The sequence below is a fragment of the Orbicella faveolata genome, unplaced genomic scaffold (genome assembly GCF_042242905.1).
Source record: "Orbicella faveolata isolate gen_17 unplaced genomic scaffold, um_ofav_v1 contig_47, whole genome shotgun sequence".
NCBI classification, from domain to species: domain Eukaryota; kingdom Metazoa; phylum Cnidaria; class Anthozoa; order Scleractinia; family Merulinidae; genus Orbicella; species Orbicella faveolata.
The window spans coordinates 1,477,168-1,494,553 of NW_028301577.1; the positions used below are offsets into that span (position 1 = coordinate 1,477,168).

Genomic DNA, 17,386 nt, shown 5'->3' on the forward strand with positions numbered 1-17,386 from the left:
TCCTATTAACAGATTATAACTGGCGTGATAAGATTATTATGATACGTAGCATAAGGTTTTCCATTTACACGGATAGACAGTAATTAGAAGAAGAGAAGCTTGGCCTTTTACGCTTTAAGATCGTGCCATAAAATCTCCTCACGGATCGCCATACATCCCTTTTGATGTTAGTTGTGAGAATCCCCGGACAGCAGTACATAAAGGCAACAGCCCTTGATGATTAGGTTTATTCTCATCACCTGTTTTCTGGGCATTGGGTTAATAATATAGGGAGGATTTAAAAGTTAATCACTCTTGTTAAAGGTTAAGATGGCAGTGGCCTCTCGTTTAAGGAATCTTAAAAACCCACGCAAATGCTGCTTGACGTTTGTCTTATTCATTCCACGTATTATAAACTTCCCTTTTTAGCATACCTACCAATTGACGAGCTATTTAATATATTTATCGCCTTTGCGTGATTGCATGAGTTACTGGAAACTATGAGCTCGTGAGCTAGTTCTCTCATCAACCCTTACTCTTCTCTCTGGTTTGGCATATTAGGTATGCAAGCCAAATCAAACATGTTTTCTTACAGAGGTTTCAAATAATATCATAATAGACGACTTAGATTTAATTGTGAAGTCATTTATATTCATTTATATTCCATGTTACCGTTATTATGGCAATGTCTTCTCGCAAGGATGAAATGACTATCAACACGTGATGTGAGCAAGGGAGACTGGATCTTTGTTATCGAATTCAGCTGTGATGAGTCAATGGATTATCTTCTTTCTCTGACATGCCTCATTGACACCAATAGTCCGGTAATGAGTGGATTGTAAAAAAGATTTCCCGCACGAAATCTGTTTAGATGTTTTCTAACTTAAAATATGTGCAACCTAAAAATAACGTTCCCAAACGTTAAACTGATGCATTCTTTCAAAAAAAAAAAAACCCATATCTGTGAAATTCTTTCCTTCCAATCCTTATATCGTGACCGGGCTTCGTGACTTGGCACGGAATGAAAATTATTGATGAGGTGGTTATTTTCTGATACGGAACCTTTCATTATTGTAAGGTGACGCTAACTGGAAAATGTGGTTTGTGTGGGGCGCTTTTAAGCCTCGTATTAGCCTTGCTGTGTAACTATTTGAAATTTTTGACATGGGAAAGCTATTTAGAAGTCGTCACTGTTATTTTGTTGACTACATATCGGCCTGGAAAGTTTTGAAAGAACTTAATATTTTACTGTCTGTTACGTGTCTAAGCAATATACATGTACACTACCATGAAGACAAGTCACGGCTGACGGTATAATAATGAAAATATTTTTCTTTTATCATCACCAGCTTTAATCGAACATTCTGAAAAAGAAGTATGCATTGAAATTTTCATTAACGTGTGCGTAGTCAACAAAGGAGATCAGTGAATATTATCACAGACCAAGAATTCTGTGCGAGTAATGATTAAATAGTCAATTATTTAATTCTGAACACCAGTGCAACGCTATAGGCTCTTGGTATTTTTTATTTTGTGGATTACGTTATATTAAATTGACTATTAAATTGACGATTTAATTTACGATTCTTTTAAAATTTAATTAAAAGGATCATTGGCGCAATTATTGAGGGTAAACGGAAAGCCACTTTGGAATTAAAGGAAGTCAGAATTCGTGCTGCAGTTCTCAAGGAAATCTTTCTCTCGAGGAAGGAAACTGCCTTGCCAATACCGTGGGCTCACTTCCCCTGCGCAGCTGTTGACCAAGCAGACAGCACGTAAGGTTTGACTTGTTTCATTAGACATGTTAAAGCTCCTGATGGAGCAGCGATTGTGAGGAAGCGAAGATCGTGAAGACAAGCACCATGCAGGGAGGTGAACATAGGCCGGGAAGGGAAATGGCTGCGAGGAGTATGAAACAGCGTTATAATACACTTTAATGTACCGCTATCACGTAATAAAGCAGCAAAGAATATTTGTGGTGTTGTGACAATGTTTATTTATACTAGCGAGAAGCTAATTTTGAAAGAATCTCGAGTTTTGTAGCTTGTTCATTCTACGTACGTCATACTAAGGTATTAAAAACATAACATGTCCACTGTCGATTTAAACAAAACAACGCAATGCTGTGCTGTGTCTAAAGGACTTCTTTACCTTCTGAACCAAGGATGATCATTGGTCTTGAACGTTTTGAAAAGGCGTCAAAAACAAGCAAGGATATATAGTGTGAAACTCATTCTCCGATTCTGCCAAACCAATGCGGTTTGGTGATCGTTATCTCAACTATCAATGGTATGACTGATTTAAATGCTGGTCACTGTTTACAGATAAGCAGATTTGTCTGTTCCTTTTATCTATTATAATTTCCCTTACATAACACTTTTAAAATAAGCAAGAAATAATGTCGGAAAATGACTTTTTATTATCTTAATAAATACAATATAGATGAAAGTTTTGACTTTGCCGCGATGTGCCATTAATTTGCTGCCGCTTATCACATGCTCTAGTCTACATGGATAGACCATACACTTGAAAGACCAACTATCTGCGTTACCCCGGAGAGAGTGGGAGACCACGTATCAGCTGGAGGAGGAACGCAGAACGTACTATCCAATCGAAGGGCTGCTCCTGGATGCAGATTGAATGCCTAGCTAGAAACAGAGGTTACTGACTGTAGGAGGTTTGTCAGTGACCTGTGTTCCAAAATGAGCAGACAGGCTTCAGATCAGATATCACATGCTCTACAATGCTTACAAGCAGTCTGTCTTGTTTCCAATAAAATAGAATAAAATTAAGTGCACTGTTAAAGAACAACTATATTCAATTGAACTTTTTGAAAGCTTTTACAACTGATACTTTTAGTGACGCCGATACAGGCAAAATAATCCGAAATAAGAAAAAAATTATACTGTTAAATAAATCGAGGGATTCCATCTCGAATGCGGTCAATAGGAGCGCCATACTGAATGAGTAAGGCAGCCGCGTCAAAATTTCCCGCCATTACAGCTACCTCTAACGGTGTGAGTCCATCAGGTGTTTCACTTGTCAGTTGCAGTCCCAGTCCTATCAAACTTTCAGCGCATTTTGTAAGACCACGAGCGACTGCTTCGTGTAAAGGAAATAGTCCCAACTTAGGCAGTGCCTCGAGTGAAAGCTTGCCATTTTGAATGTCATAAACAATGTCTTCCATATCGATGCAAATGTCCTCTACAATCATTCCATATCGGCGGCTTTGGTCGTTTCTTCTTTTCACCTTGTTTTCTCGGGAATTCTCCTCTTGCTCGCAAACAAAGTTTGTCCTTTTGTCTTGTTTACCGTTGACAGAATTATTGGACGAGAAATCCGCAGCTGTGACCTCTGTTTGTCTACTTCTACTTCTTCTTCTTTTCGCCAGTTCTTGTATGTCTTTTCCTTCGGTCGCCATTTTGTTACCTCTCACTCTTGTATTCTTGTTCTGCTTTTGTCGTGTTACTCTCTCGTCCATGTTGCTACCGGTAGCTGCTCTTCAACTGAGTCCTGTCTTGGATCGCTGCCTCCTTTTAGTGCTTTGAATCTTGATTAATGAAAACCAAGACGTTTCTTTCTAGAATTAAGAGGTTTAGCTATTACCCTTATTAGCGTTTATCTAATTTGAGCCTTGTTTTTCTACTTCAAAGACAAACAACTCATCAACCGAAAACAGCGTCACTCGCACGCAAACTTGTTGACGCGAAAACTGGTCTGAGGCTTTGACATTCTTGCTATATAAGCAATCATCAGTCTCAATCGGAAGTCCTATTCAACCCACAGAGTCGAAAAGGTGTTGCATTTCTACGATAATCTTCATTTGTCACGAAACGTGCAGTTTATGCCTGCCACCTCGTCATACCGAGAGGTCGTTTCCGATTCCTTATTTTAGAAGATGACTGTATGACCCTTTCCTTCTTTCAAATTATTTTAACTCTTAATCGTTAAAAAAGCCTAGTATAAATTGTGTAAACATATGCAAAAAGTACTTGCAAAGTTAAACACGGTGCAGTGTTCTGTACCTCCGAGAGGTCAACCAGAAACGCAATATTTATTCTAACTGATGGAATGTGCGTAGGAATCAAGCAGGATTTGAGAGCTTTACAGAACACGTTTTCCTAACAATTGTCTTATTTTTGATTTCTGTCGTAATCCTTTCTCATCTTTCCGCTCTGCTCTGCACGCGACTTTATTCAAACATTTCGTTTTCTGCCCTCACACATTTTTAGGGTTTGTTCAATTTAAAGGCAATTTTATAAGCGACAGAATTGCCTGTAACAACATCACTACACACACTACAGTATTAAAGGGTCTTAAAATAAAGATTACAAAGTCTGACAAATTAATGTTGTTCTCAATTTATGAATTGATAAGAACGATTCTACAAAATAAGACACGATGTACTTGTGGTCGAGAATGGCATTTTAAGCTCAAGAAGTCTCCAATCAGCCCTCCAATCACCTTATCTATATATACAGCAGTGCATCGTATTAGTTAATCTTTGCTTGAGATCCTGAAACAAATACTGTTGCCTATAATGTTCACGTGTACAGAAGTACGGTGCGGAAAGGCTGTTCATCTCATTTAAGGTGTCGAAATATGGCATAGATTTAGACTGTTCCCCCCGCCTTGTGCTTTGATTAGAAAGAACGTCAGTCATCGGTTGGCACTGACACACGCGCATGCCGAAAATTAAGAATCATGACGCCTTCACTCCAGCGATGGGCGGAGCGGAAAGTTTGAAGTTTCAACCTCAATTTTAATCGCGCAGTAATAAGCAGGAACAAGAGTGGCAGGAATGTTTATCCCTCACAATTTAAACCACAAAGTTCAATGTTCTGTCTCAAAAAAACACCAAGAGGACTGGACCACATGATTGGCAGGAAATAAAGTGCTAAAAGTTTTAATGCTATCGGTATTTGTATCTTGGCTGTGTGTAGTGTTCACGCTGGTTGGCAAAATTTTTGTCTGATAAGGTCAATAAGGTTATAAGTTTCTACACGAAATTGCCCACTCGCATAAACCCACTTGTTCCCAGAGCTTAATAATTACTGTCTCATTTTTTGATGATACGTTTTTGACCAACTTGTTGTCATTAATATTGAATGGAGATGTTGCCTGTGTTACTAAACCAACAAAAAGAAATGTTACTGAGTTCGTCTCTAGTCCACAACTTTTCAGTGCAGAGTAAAGCACAATGTTCCAACTTCCCTTACTTGTCATTAGTTTGTTCATTGCAAATCGATGTGACCGTGGAGTGGTTTATAGATGTGCATAATCTAATAATGCTTAATACATAGATAAGATTGCCGAATTCCATGCATAATGTAAGGTCAATGTAAAAAGTATGAAAAAACACGCCGGAACTCCAGTAAACGCCCGTAAATTGTAGGTTTTGACGTTTAATTTCCAGTCTTGTGTTTGTGTTCGGCCTTAAACCGTCAAAGTAGAGTAAGTTACAATATACCGTCAATAACTAGCGGAAGCCTCACCTACTTCTTGGGCGATGCCGAATCAATCACATGGTAACATCCCGGGTAACATCAACAAAATTCTGCAGCTTCCATCTTAGACTTGGAAAGCCGAAAGAACCTAGGACCTCCTAGGAACGAGGCTGTGCTGTTTTAATCAGACTTGTGATAAGTATAAATAATCGCCGTTTGAAGTCTTAAATCGTTAATCGCTTTGTTTACGGCAATATTTCTCATAGTATGACAGTGCTACACGACAATTAGGCTTGAAGCTTCTCTCACTTCCGAAAAACTGTGTTTAACGGGATTTTGAATGGTAACATGATTCGCAGAGTAAACATTCAATTCAGACGGTAGATAAGTAATAACAGCAGAATATTCTGATTGACTCTTTCCGTGAAAAAAAGCCGAGCCAGGGTGGCATTTAATCCATCTAACACTGACTACTAGTATTTCCTTCACAATTCAGTCAAGACGAAAGAAATTTGTGTGTAGAATATGGGAATTTCGTTAAGAATAATGGGCTGTCATGTTTAACCGGCAGCCGCACTGCTAGACACTGGTTAGATGATCAGCACTGGTCAAAACAGTGACTTGTAGTAACAGAAGAAATTATTAGCTACACGGATAGCTTTTTATTCAAAAGAACTGAAAAGAGCAAAGACTAAGGACATTATTCAGTTTGGTGAGAAACGACCACTGTTAGAAATCTCAATTTTTGTTACTAATTGCCATTCATGACCGCACACATTTTTAGAATTTGAATGATCGACACAAGGTGCTTCTAGTTCGTGACTTTTTTTATCCGCATCGTCAGTTTAACATAACGTTTTGATTACATGTTTACTGCTCTCGAGATTTAATTTGTGATCTTCTTGAACTGAACTGCTGAAAGGGAACAATGTGTTAGGAGGTCAAATTAAACCTACCGGTTTAGTGAGGAAGTGATTCCTTTAAAAGTCACTAATTTGAATAATGGTAAATTTTAAAAAATCCCTGGGAAATGAAATTTTTACTAATCTTTAAAGATTAACGCGTGGTTACAAGTACAACTTCAAAATGCTGTAGCTGTGAGTTGAACTGGCCACTTTGTGGGCAAGATTCTCCGTACATCAACATGCCGGATTGTGCTCAAGAATTGAACCACTCAAAACTCACCCAAACCTTTTTTTATAGCAACTGGTCGTTGAAAAGTACTTGTACAGGGCCGAAAAATCCATGATATTGCTAAATCAAAAGATCAGTAAACAATAAATTAGAAAATTAGATAGACGTTAAAAATAGCATCTTGCCGATAACTTAGACCCGTGAGAAAGTAAGGCACAGATCTCCTGAAATACACGGCCACCGGAACTCGTAATAATATAAGACTTCCGACTGTAAGCAGCTTTGTGTTAGTTTAGTGGCTTACTGGAAATTAAGTTTGTCTTGGTTGATAAGGTTACTGTTTCCCAAGGGGTCTTAAAGATAATTATAGAAATACCGTCTTCCCCTATCTAAACCTGCCTATCTGAAACAGAGAGAGTAGAGAATAGTGGGTAGAGAGTAGAGAGTGAATGAATGAATAAATGAATGAATGAATGAATGAATGAATGAATGAATGAATGAATGAATGAATGAATGAATGAATGAATGAATGAATGAATGAACGAAGGAAGGAAAGACTTTATTTAAGTGTCAATGATATTTAGCTTACAAAAACTAATTGGGGGCACTATTTGTATACTTTGGCTACATAAAGTTATAACTATTTACAGAGTAGAGAGTAGAGGACGATCGAGCGGTGCGGAGTTGTTAATCTGTTCCGTTCACATTCTATGGCGTTCCAGCCACAACTGTTTGAATGTAGTGAGCGGGATTATTGGCCATTCCAAAATTGCACAGGGACCTGGGGCGAGTTTCAAATTTTAACCAATCGATAAACTGACACCACATGAAAGATCACGTTGAAAGTAGTCATTTGACCAAGTATGAAGCTTTTAGGGTTAACAGAGACCAAGTTATGGACCTTGAAACATGACGGAGTCCCCGATTATGGCTCCTGTCAAAATCCATACAATTAATGGACTATCTCTAATGTTAAGAGGACGTCCCCCAAAACCATATAAACTCTTAAAATTTTTTTATCAGTTTTGTGACAACTGTAAAATCCTGTCATTCACCCACCATTTGAAAGAAACTGAGATGTTGCCCATTTTTAAGAGTATAACAGAAATCATAAAAAATTTTAAGAGTTTATATGGTTTTAGGGGACGTGGTCTCAACATTAGAGACATTTGAATGGATTTTGAACCATGTTTAAAGGTCTATAACTAAGTCTCTGTTCACCCAAAAAGCATCAAACTTGGTCAAATGACTACTCTTAACGTGATCTTTCACGTAGTGGTGTCCGTTTATCGATTGGTTACAATTTGAAACTCGCCCCAGTTCTCTGTGCAATTTCGAAATGGCCTATATGCAACGCGTGAATAAGAAATGAAAAAAGAAGAGAAGGCGGTGGAGCTATTCGCAGTTTACGCTTCGTTCTCCATTAGGTTTTGAAAAATATCCAGTGTCGGGCATATCCATGAGGGGCCTGGGGACGGCTTAATCAACCCTTACCCCAGATTAAACTCCGAACCATCGGCCTATCGCTTTGCGCTTGAAATTTTGGCACGGAAATAAGAAATATCACGGAAAGAACAAGTTGAGCATATAAATTTTTCTTAAGTTTGACATATGTATAATAGTTTGGATTAATGTAATAATTTTGTATTTTAAAAGTTCTTCGTATTGTATCCAATGGTCCGTTAGCTCAGTCGGCAGAGCGCGGTGCTGATACACCGGGACGCTGAGTCCTACAGCGACGCCGAGGTCGAGAGTTCGAGCCTCTCACGGACCAAAACTGGAAAATTTTTTTCTTTATTTTTGTTTCCATTTCGACTGAAAAAACAATTCTCTTCTCCCTACTTTTTGTTTTCCAAACCTTTAGCAGGAAATTTTACGGGGACTAGAGAAATGATTGTTTTTCTCCAAGTAAATAACCACAGGCAAACCACTCTGTGTGTTCGTGTTTGATAATTCTTATATGAAACGAACAGAATCTACGAGGGTTATGAATAAAGCTCTGAAAATTGCATATCTAAATTACATCTCGGTCTGAATATCCCAATAAAGTTAAATGAAACGTTAATCGACTCCTGTGTGATGCTTTGTCGCCTTCCTGGGCCTTCTGAAGCGTCTTTTCACGAAATTACTTTTAGCCGGAGACCTGTAAGCAGCGATAAGACAAGAGGGGGAGATAGTCTCCTTCTCTCTCTAATTTCGTGAAAAGAAAAAGCACCACACCTAAGTCGATTAACGTTTCATTTAACTTTATTGGGATATCCAGACCGAGATGTAATTTAGATATGCAATTTTCAAAACTTTATTCATAACCCTCATAAACCAACAGAGAGAGTACTCTGCCTGTGAAATAACAACGCGGACAACGTCCACCTCGTCGCCAAGAGTTTGAACCTTCCCGAGTGCCTGGATTAAAATTTTGAAGGCTCCAGTGCATGTGACAAAAAGACGTGCTTCTTTCTCCATCATGAACACCAGTTGAAGGATCCTCCATAACTTCAGTCTTCTTCATGAACTTTCTGTTGACTTTTGTCGATTGGAGAGTGTTTCGCAATTTACGCTTAGCACCACCCTCTTTGTAATAAGTTTGTAATAAACCTAGGTCACCTTCCTAATAACTGTTTTAACATAACCTCTTCCTGTGGAGGAAGTGACTGGGAGAATCTTCAACAGGTGGGTAGAGAGGTAGGAAACGGCCTCCCTGACCGGTAGAAATCAAAAGAGTGTTGAAACACTGCATAATATTTATAATAGAAAACGCACAGAGTTCATGACAAGTGGAAGGGGAAAACTCTGTTACTCCCTTTCATTCCTAAACTGAAAACTTGTCATAAATCACCATAATATCTTAAGTTGTTTGATTTTGTTTACTCTTATCACCTGCCTGCTGAAAAACTAGATGGGCTTGTGACATCCAAAAAAGTCAATATTTTTGAGGGTTTTTTTTAAGTTTTATCAGCTAAAGCCTTTTGCAGAGCAGTTGGGGTAAGGGCTACTATTATTCAAGAAAACGCCATTAAAGAAAACCATTAACAGATCACTTCACTTCAGAGTTCATTTATTTATTAAGCCAGAACACTCTCTTTATTTCACTTCAAGAGTCATAGTTCCTGTAAAAAGAACAAAAAAAAACAGAAAAGGATAATTATTACTAAAGACATTGTTCATTGTTAGCTTACAGCGCCATGTGCCTGACATGCAGGACAAATTCTCATGTGCTTCTTATCTAAGTCAAACATATTCAATCAACATTGAAAATTTAATAGAACTTAACTTTTATCCTTGCATTTAAAGAATGCAGTAATGGAAATGAAGCATGAAATCACATTAAAATAAATAATGGTAATTGAACTGAGTGGAATGCAATTTGGTCTGAAATCATACGCGTGATTTCAAAATCGAACAAGCGCGTAGCGCGAGTTCGATTTGAAATCACAAGTATGATTTCCAGACCAAAATTGCACGACATGAAGTTCAATTGCCAGTTTATTAGATCCATTTTGAAATCACACAATTTTATCGCCTTAATTTTTAGACTTTTGGTGTATTGTTCCAGTAGCCGGTTTGTTAAAAAAAAAGCGGAACCGGAAACGCCTTTACGTCTCATTTAGTATGCAAAACATGTCATGTGACGAAAACTCATCCGAGCATGACAAAGAAACAAGCGGTTTTGAAGTGAGAACGAAAATAGTCTGCCTCAGGTATAAAAGTTCAATTCTCGTCGCTTGAATCAATGATGGAAGGTCTTTCTTTCTTCTGTGGTTGAAGCTGAGACTTTTCATTGTCTTTGGAGAAGGAATTTGAAGGTGCATCCTGCGCAATTCTGCGATGGATTTCTTTTGAGTTGTGAAACTCCCTCGAGTGCACGATGCCCAGTGGATGGTATGTTTTTTTTCTTTCATACCGTTTAATGGCATGATTTTAAGGGAGTACAGCTCATTATCATCTCCGTTTCTTTTTGTGACCTCGGCGAAGGACTCAATACTCAGGACCTTGTCAAGTTCTTGCGACGCCATTTGTTTCAAGATATTTCCAAGATGGCGGGACTAACACCAGCTTCGTAAGACGTTCATTCATTCACTGTTTTGTGGAGCGGGGTGTATTTTGACTATGTTTATTCACAGCGACAGAGTTGAGCTCTTTTGTTGCTTCGTTTGAAACTACCAGAAACCTGGAAACATCCACCTTCTTGAGATGGCCCTGAATTTGTTGTTGTGTGGTTTTCGTTTGTTTATGTTTTACTGGACTCGGTATCATACGGATTTTGAGCAGATGTTGAAGAAAAATCGCCAAAATATTCATCAAAATGGACACTGAAAGTTGGAAACTTCCATTAAAGTAGGTGTTCAGCCTGAAGGAGCTGATAATCGTCATTTTAGAAACTGTAATTAATTACATTCGTCAAGTTTTTTGGAAAAAAAAACACAATAACAACAAAGTTTTGGCAATACTAGTTGCTAAATTCTCCACACAATGGCTTTTTCCCTTTCATTTTCCTGAAATTTTATTGTTTACTTTAAACTAATATTGAAATCTGATTTGTTGTTTTGTTTTACTGTCCCATTCTCAATGGCTGAGAAAAAGATGCGATTTAGAGCAAAAAATAGTGCGATTCGTGAATAAATCGCACCATTGAGAGCCAATCAGATTGCAAGGATAGCCAGTGATTTCAAAATGGATTTAATAAAATACATAAAACACATAAATATAACATGCTTTGCTATTTATTGGGTAGAATGATTGATCAATTTTAACTAATATAAATCTCCAAATTAGCAAGTGACTTTCCTCTTGTAGTGGTTGGTATTTTATGTATTAACCTGCACTTGTTAAACATGGACTTCAAGTTTATTTTACAATATACTTTGAAAGTATATTCTTCTACCATATCCTAGCTTACTTTGTGTGACTTTAGACCTGTAAGTTGTCAAGACACATGCATTCTGTTCATTTCTTTGCCTTGTTCCTTGAGGTTGAATTGTGAGTTTTTCTTTCACATTTTGCATCAAAAGTTTCATAAGTAAATTTTTGCTAATCAGTTCCCAAAAGTAACCCATAGAGGCAAACTTACTTGTTTATAATAGAATCCCTTATACAAATCTTTGTCAGTGAATCGTCAGCCTCACCCTACAGAAAATAAAAAAGCAAATTTTTTTAACTGAAAATAACACAATATTCAATTAGGGTGGCTTTCAAGACATTACAGACAGCCCTAGTTCAGCAAGCACCATAAAATATATTATCATTACAAAGTATTCTGGGCTGGACACATAGACTGTTTTTCACAATGGCCTACAGCTCTCAAGATACAAAATGAAAATCTTAAAACTGTAAGTACTGGATAAAAGAAATTGGACATACCTAATTCGTGTCAGTCTTAACCTTGATACTGTTAGTCCAGTTAATCCCCTATATAACACTTTACTTTCACTCATTTGTTAAATCTAATATTAACCTAAATGGAAAAGAGAACTTGTCTTAACTGGCATGTTTTTCCTTTTCGTACCAAAATGAAGCCCCATTCTCAAAAAGGTTTTGACCAAATGCAACTATGTGCTGTGAAAAATATTGACCAGATTTTTCCATTACGGTTTGATTATGAATTGATGTTGTAGAAATTAACACCTCTGTGGGCTTCACAATCTTTATTTCCTTCTGTCTGAGGACTGCATATCTTGACAATCTCAGTACAATCTTGAACTATCGAGGTAAAAAATCTTCCTGAACATTCTTACTTTCTCTCACGTTTGACAGTCAATATCTAGAACATTCTCTCTCTCTAGTACATGACTCATCTGTCAATTAACTTGAAGCAAAACACGTGACCAGACACTCTACACATTACACAATGCGTAACGCCAACTACGGATTTCGGACATATCTAATGCTACTGAACATCTTATTGATAAAACATTAGCTCTTATTAAAAGGTATTACCATCTGCCTGAGGTTTCCACACAAAGCATATGTCTTGAAACTGCCAGTGAATCGACCAGTATCGTCAATCTACAAGAGAAAGATTTTAACAGTTAGTTAAACACTAAGTCTAGGCTGCATTCTGCTCTCACAACAGCCAGCTTCACACTTTTGACACCCACAATGGACAACACTTGGGTGAGCTTCATAGTACAGTGCTGGAAATGGCAGTCAGTCATCAGGCATTGGCTCACCAAATTTTGAATATTGCCCAACTAATTTTATGGTATAGTCAAACATCATGTCTGAAAACTCACGACTTACAAACAAGCTTTCCTGGGATAAATATCTCAAGCCTGTGATTCAGAGAAAGTTGGCAGGTATAAAAGTCATATGTATCATTTTAAGTATAACTGGTCAACAAGCCTCTCCCATATTTGTCTGTGACTTAAGTTGCAAGACTTATTGTCAAGTGTAGCTCCATATACATCCCGAGATGAAAACATGAGTAATAACATTGAATCTCGCTGCTGAATTATTTCTTGGATTTTCATGCATGTATCACAAGCAGCATCTCTCTACTTACCTCCCCAATGTTCAGCTGAACTGAAGCATGATCTTTGGCCGCTATCACACGATTAGTGACAGAGCTGCAAACAGAATGAAACGAATTCATTTAAGTTTATAGTAGGTTTATAAGCACCCGTGTTTCGATCAACTTTATAAGCTTAAAAAAAGTGCGTTCTACAAAAAAGTGTTTTTTTCAAAAACGATTTCATACAAAAAAAACTTGAGGATTCTCCTAAACTATAGAAAATCACAACAAAAAGACAACAAATATGGGAAATTTTATTTCTTTAACACTTTCCTCACCATTTTCTTGGAGTGTACATATCAACGTATTCTCCTGCTTCGTTCTGCATTTTATTTTATGATCTAAATGAGCCAGATAAATAAGTGCATATTTCAGTAAATGGTATGTTAACTTCAACGCGGATCTGAACGAAAGAAATGATGTTTTCACCTTTCCAAGACAACTCAACAACTCCTGTAAAACAAAGATGGCGGAAAAAAGAACGAAACATGTGCGGTCCCAGCATTCATAGTGCGCGCTACTTGTTTCCAGGCTTCCACCAAGATCGACAATGAACACGGCGCCCGTCAGCTATGCGAAACACGGTTGCCAGCAGTAGGATTGATGAGCAATTAATCTCTAGATTTTTTCAAAAAAATCGACTAGACCTGGTTTTCTGATAACCTGGACCTGAAACTTTAAATACGGACAAAAAGACTAACATCATCGTCTCCTGATATCGAACGTCGTGAAGGGCCGCGAAGAATCACGGTGACCATTGTCAATCTAAATCAGCTACAAAATACTACTACTGAGAACACCAAGAGAAATAATTCAACTGAAACAGGGAGAAATTCCCGGCATGATTTGTTTCAGAGGACACTTCGAGACTTGAGAACATTAATCAATGATGGCCTATGAATTTTCAGAGTGTGAATTCTTTATCGGAGACGCTCAGCAACAACTTGTTGCTGAGTGTCTCTTGTTAATCTCTAGGGTTGTATTGTAACAAAAGCAGGCCATTGCTATCAAGTTCGTGATAATTAAAAAGCAGTGTTTAACCCTTTTGAACTGAATGCATTCAAGTAAAAGTTTATCCCCGCTACCCCACATACAAGTTTCCTTCTAGTTAGTATTTTCAGTCCCAGTTTACATCAGATTCTTCTGTCCCTTTGTTCATGATAACAAAAATCTATTCACTGCTTTCCCTAATTCATACAGAAAATTGATGACAACCTTAATCTACCGTGATTTAAAAGTTCTTCGGCTCTCTCTCCAGTGTTTCTCCTGTTGACTTCCATGAAAAAAAAAGACACAGAGAAGTGAAGACTGATTAGATTTCACTCGTTTCTTGTCGGAAATGTTCCTTTTCGTTCACGTTCACTTATACACAGAAAAGGCGGAAAGGTATCGTCCGTTTCTTCGCTATTTTCAGTGGCGGATATAGGGGAGGGGCCCGGGATGCCCGGGTCCCCTCTTAGTTTGAGTGAAAAAAGAAGAAATCACAGAAGGAAGAAAAGCCGGCAGGGCAAGCGAAACAAGAAACGTTTTCTCAAATAGCTGTCCTCATAACTGAGACACTGACAGCCCGGACGAATGGATTAACGTCTGGGATTTCAGGGGTGATTTTAAATGTAATGCCATAGAGATTTAGCGTTTATTTGGTTTGTGGCGAGTACGTCCATAATGGCTGAGTTCTTAGTTTTTGAAATATTTATCACAATTAATCTGATTGAATAATTTTAAAAGTTCTTCTTAACAGGACTTGGCGCAAATCCTTATGTTGAAAAATTCTCAAGGACTCACGGTCATGTACTTTAGCAAGCTTTAAGCTCGGAGAATCAGCATCACTGATATTCTGAGAGAATTTCTGGCTACTGCGATCGGCTGAGTCGTACATTAATAACCATTGATCTATTCGGGTTAGTTGGTTGTGAACTGATTGGTATATTTGCGGAATCAGCCCAAGCCAGGGAGATGAAATACAGTGGGAGGTCCTCATACTAGCCTGCGAACAGGCTCCGGGCGAGGACGGAAAAAATTTCGGCAAGCGCGAAACAGAAGAATTCGGAGAGCGTTCGGGCTCACCTGCATACATGTGCTAACGTTTTGTGTGGTGAACTCTGCCTGAGTAAATTTGGAGACTACATGGAGGAGTAAACTCGATTAACACCAAGTTTGTGTATGAAGAAATGTTATCAAAATTGAAATAACATTAGTCATGCTTGCCAAGCTGTAATGACTGAGTTCCGTGATAACTGAATAGACTAAACAATGCAAGGATCTTCTGTATTGACATCAATGCCATCAATTGTTTATGGCAACCAGAGTGAATGATTTAAATAACTGAAATTTTTGCTTTTTGAAAGAGGAAACCAACTGTGGTGGTTGCTATTTGGGCATCTAGGTGAGGTCACCAAACTGAACGTTAATTGGTCAATTGAGGTTTGAGATAGATTTCTTATCAGCAAGGCCCATTTCAAGACACCCTGAGGGCAAGCTACCGTACTCATGTTTCGTAACCTGACTCAATATTGACGCAACACAAAACATGAATAATTACATTGCCAGCAAACTCTCGCTTGAGTAAAGCAAGATTCAATCACAAACTACTGAAATTCGTCTTCTTGGAGATTTCGAATTCACCCGGTCGAGGAATTTGCTTGATATCTTCCCTTGGAACTTCACACTTGAACGAAGACTGACGCCGGGATCAGGATATTACCAGCATGGTGAATGCAGACGCTATGGACTTGTTTCACGGACAAATGCTACGGAAGAAGATGAAGAAAAACACATGGAAAGAATACTGGGTGGAGTTGCGAGAAGACAGTCTTGTGTTTATTAATGAGAACGAGCGGAAAATTGCTGGAGTCATTACACTGACAGAGAGGACGACATGTGAGGTTTTGGGGAGAAAAGCGTCATCTTCACAATTTAGCGCAACTGACCGACAGTCAAAACAGATATCTGATCGCAAACAACAAAGCCGTGATGGAACTTGTAAATTTAAGCTTCGCGCAAAAAGAGGTGTACATCTTTTGAAAACAGACTGTAAATCAAGTTGTGAAAAGTGGATTGAAGCTATTTCGCGTGTAGTACAAAATATGTGGGACAATTCCGCAAATAGCGCGCCTTCGACGAGGATCAAAAAGCATGGCTTCAAGAACGGAAAACCCAGGGACGGCAAAGACACTATAGCGAATAGTTTTTCGTATTCTAGTTTATCTGAAGAAGATGACGATGTGGGTGAACAAGAAAGAAACCGTGGGAAGGCAACTGGAGCTCAACATGCAATATTAAGGGGGTTAATGTCTACCAAGGGCAGGCTTGAAAAGTGGATTATTAATTTTCCAAGTCATGTCGTTTTTAGAGGCAAATCCGCAAACTATGGCGTTTTGGTTGAAGACACAATAGACGAATAAACTTTACCGCAAATGTTATCGAAAATGATAATGAACCTATAAAGAATGCAAAGTAAAATTTCAGTTGTTTTACATGTTACTTTAATTACAACTTCCGGGCCAATATCGTAAGTATATTTGAAAAATCACTCATATTTCACGCCAATTGGCCTGTGTTCCTAGTGGCTAAATTTACTTTCAGAAAAGGAAGGATTTTAAATTCTTCTTTTTATTTTTTTATTTTCCCGTTGAACACAATTGGATAAATAAAATCGTGGCATGTTTGTCGCTGTGAGCATGAAATAATTTTAGCATAATGTTATTGTTTTGAACAGGTAGATAGTTTTATGGTAATTACCTATGCTTGATTGGTCATCTTATATTTAACATATTTGCTTGGAGGCAAAACAACAGGTGATCAAAAACATGGAGTTTACCGAGCCAAAAATGTATAGCGTTTATTAAACTGAAAATTTTGTCCGAAACAATCTTTATTTCCTGACATTTCCGAAATAGATTAAATTTCTTTCGAAGGTAATTTAAAACTGGTTCTTCTCTTTGAAGTGTATTATCTATTATCGATTATATTTGACACAGAATGACAATAAAGAATGTCTCATTACATCAACTGACACTCACTCGTGAATGTTCAACTGAGAGTATATGACTTTCCAAATTAAACACAACTGTAACGAGCCAATGACCCAAACACTTGTCGAGATCTCGGGAATTACACCACTCTCAACCTTGACCTTCTGTAGCTTCTCTGAGTTTCGCGCATGTTCGATTCTTTACTTATCACATCTGCGAAGATTGTTCCTGTGGAAACAATGTAGATGTTGGTTTGAACTGGTACTGATAACCCTCAACTGAAATCTCGGCCTAGGCCACCTGTTCTGCCATCTATGAGCGCAGATCCGTTGACTCCAAAAAAG

At 38.0% G+C, this 17,386-nt stretch overlaps 3 protein-coding genes across 3 annotated transcripts; 1 reads left to right on the forward strand and 2 right to left on the reverse strand.

The window, feature by feature from the left end:
• Positions 1-2,375: 2,375 nt before the first annotated feature.
• On the reverse strand, positions 2,376-3,798 carry LOC110057467 (uncharacterized). The gene has a single exon (XM_020764056.2). It carries the CDS (start codon positions 3,458-3,460, stop codon positions 2,888-2,890), a length of 573 nt encoding a protein of 190 aa, XP_020619715.2. The 5' UTR covers positions 3,461-3,798; the 3' UTR covers positions 2,376-2,887.
• A 5,800-nt stretch (positions 3,799-9,598) lies between these two features.
• LOC110056214 (small ribosomal subunit protein eS21-like) lies at positions 9,599-13,600 on the reverse strand. The gene is made up of 6 exons (XM_020762670.2): positions 13,498-13,600; positions 13,347-13,409; positions 13,060-13,123; positions 12,495-12,563; positions 11,629-11,684; positions 9,599-9,667 (listed from the first exon to the last, which is right to left on the reverse strand). Exons 2-6 carry the CDS (start codon positions 13,394-13,396, stop codon positions 9,652-9,654), a joined length of 255 nt encoding a protein of 84 aa, XP_020618329.1. The 5' UTR covers positions 13,397-13,409; positions 13,498-13,600; the 3' UTR covers positions 9,599-9,651.
• A 1,909-nt stretch (positions 13,601-15,509) lies between these two features.
• On the forward strand, positions 15,510-17,079 carry LOC110057107 (uncharacterized). Its single transcript, XM_020763675.2, has one exon. The coding sequence runs from the start codon at positions 15,777-15,779 to the stop codon at positions 16,470-16,472; it is 696 nt and encodes a 231-aa protein (XP_020619334.2). The 5' UTR covers positions 15,510-15,776; the 3' UTR covers positions 16,473-17,079.
• The last annotated feature ends 307 nt before the right edge of the window (positions 17,080-17,386 follow it).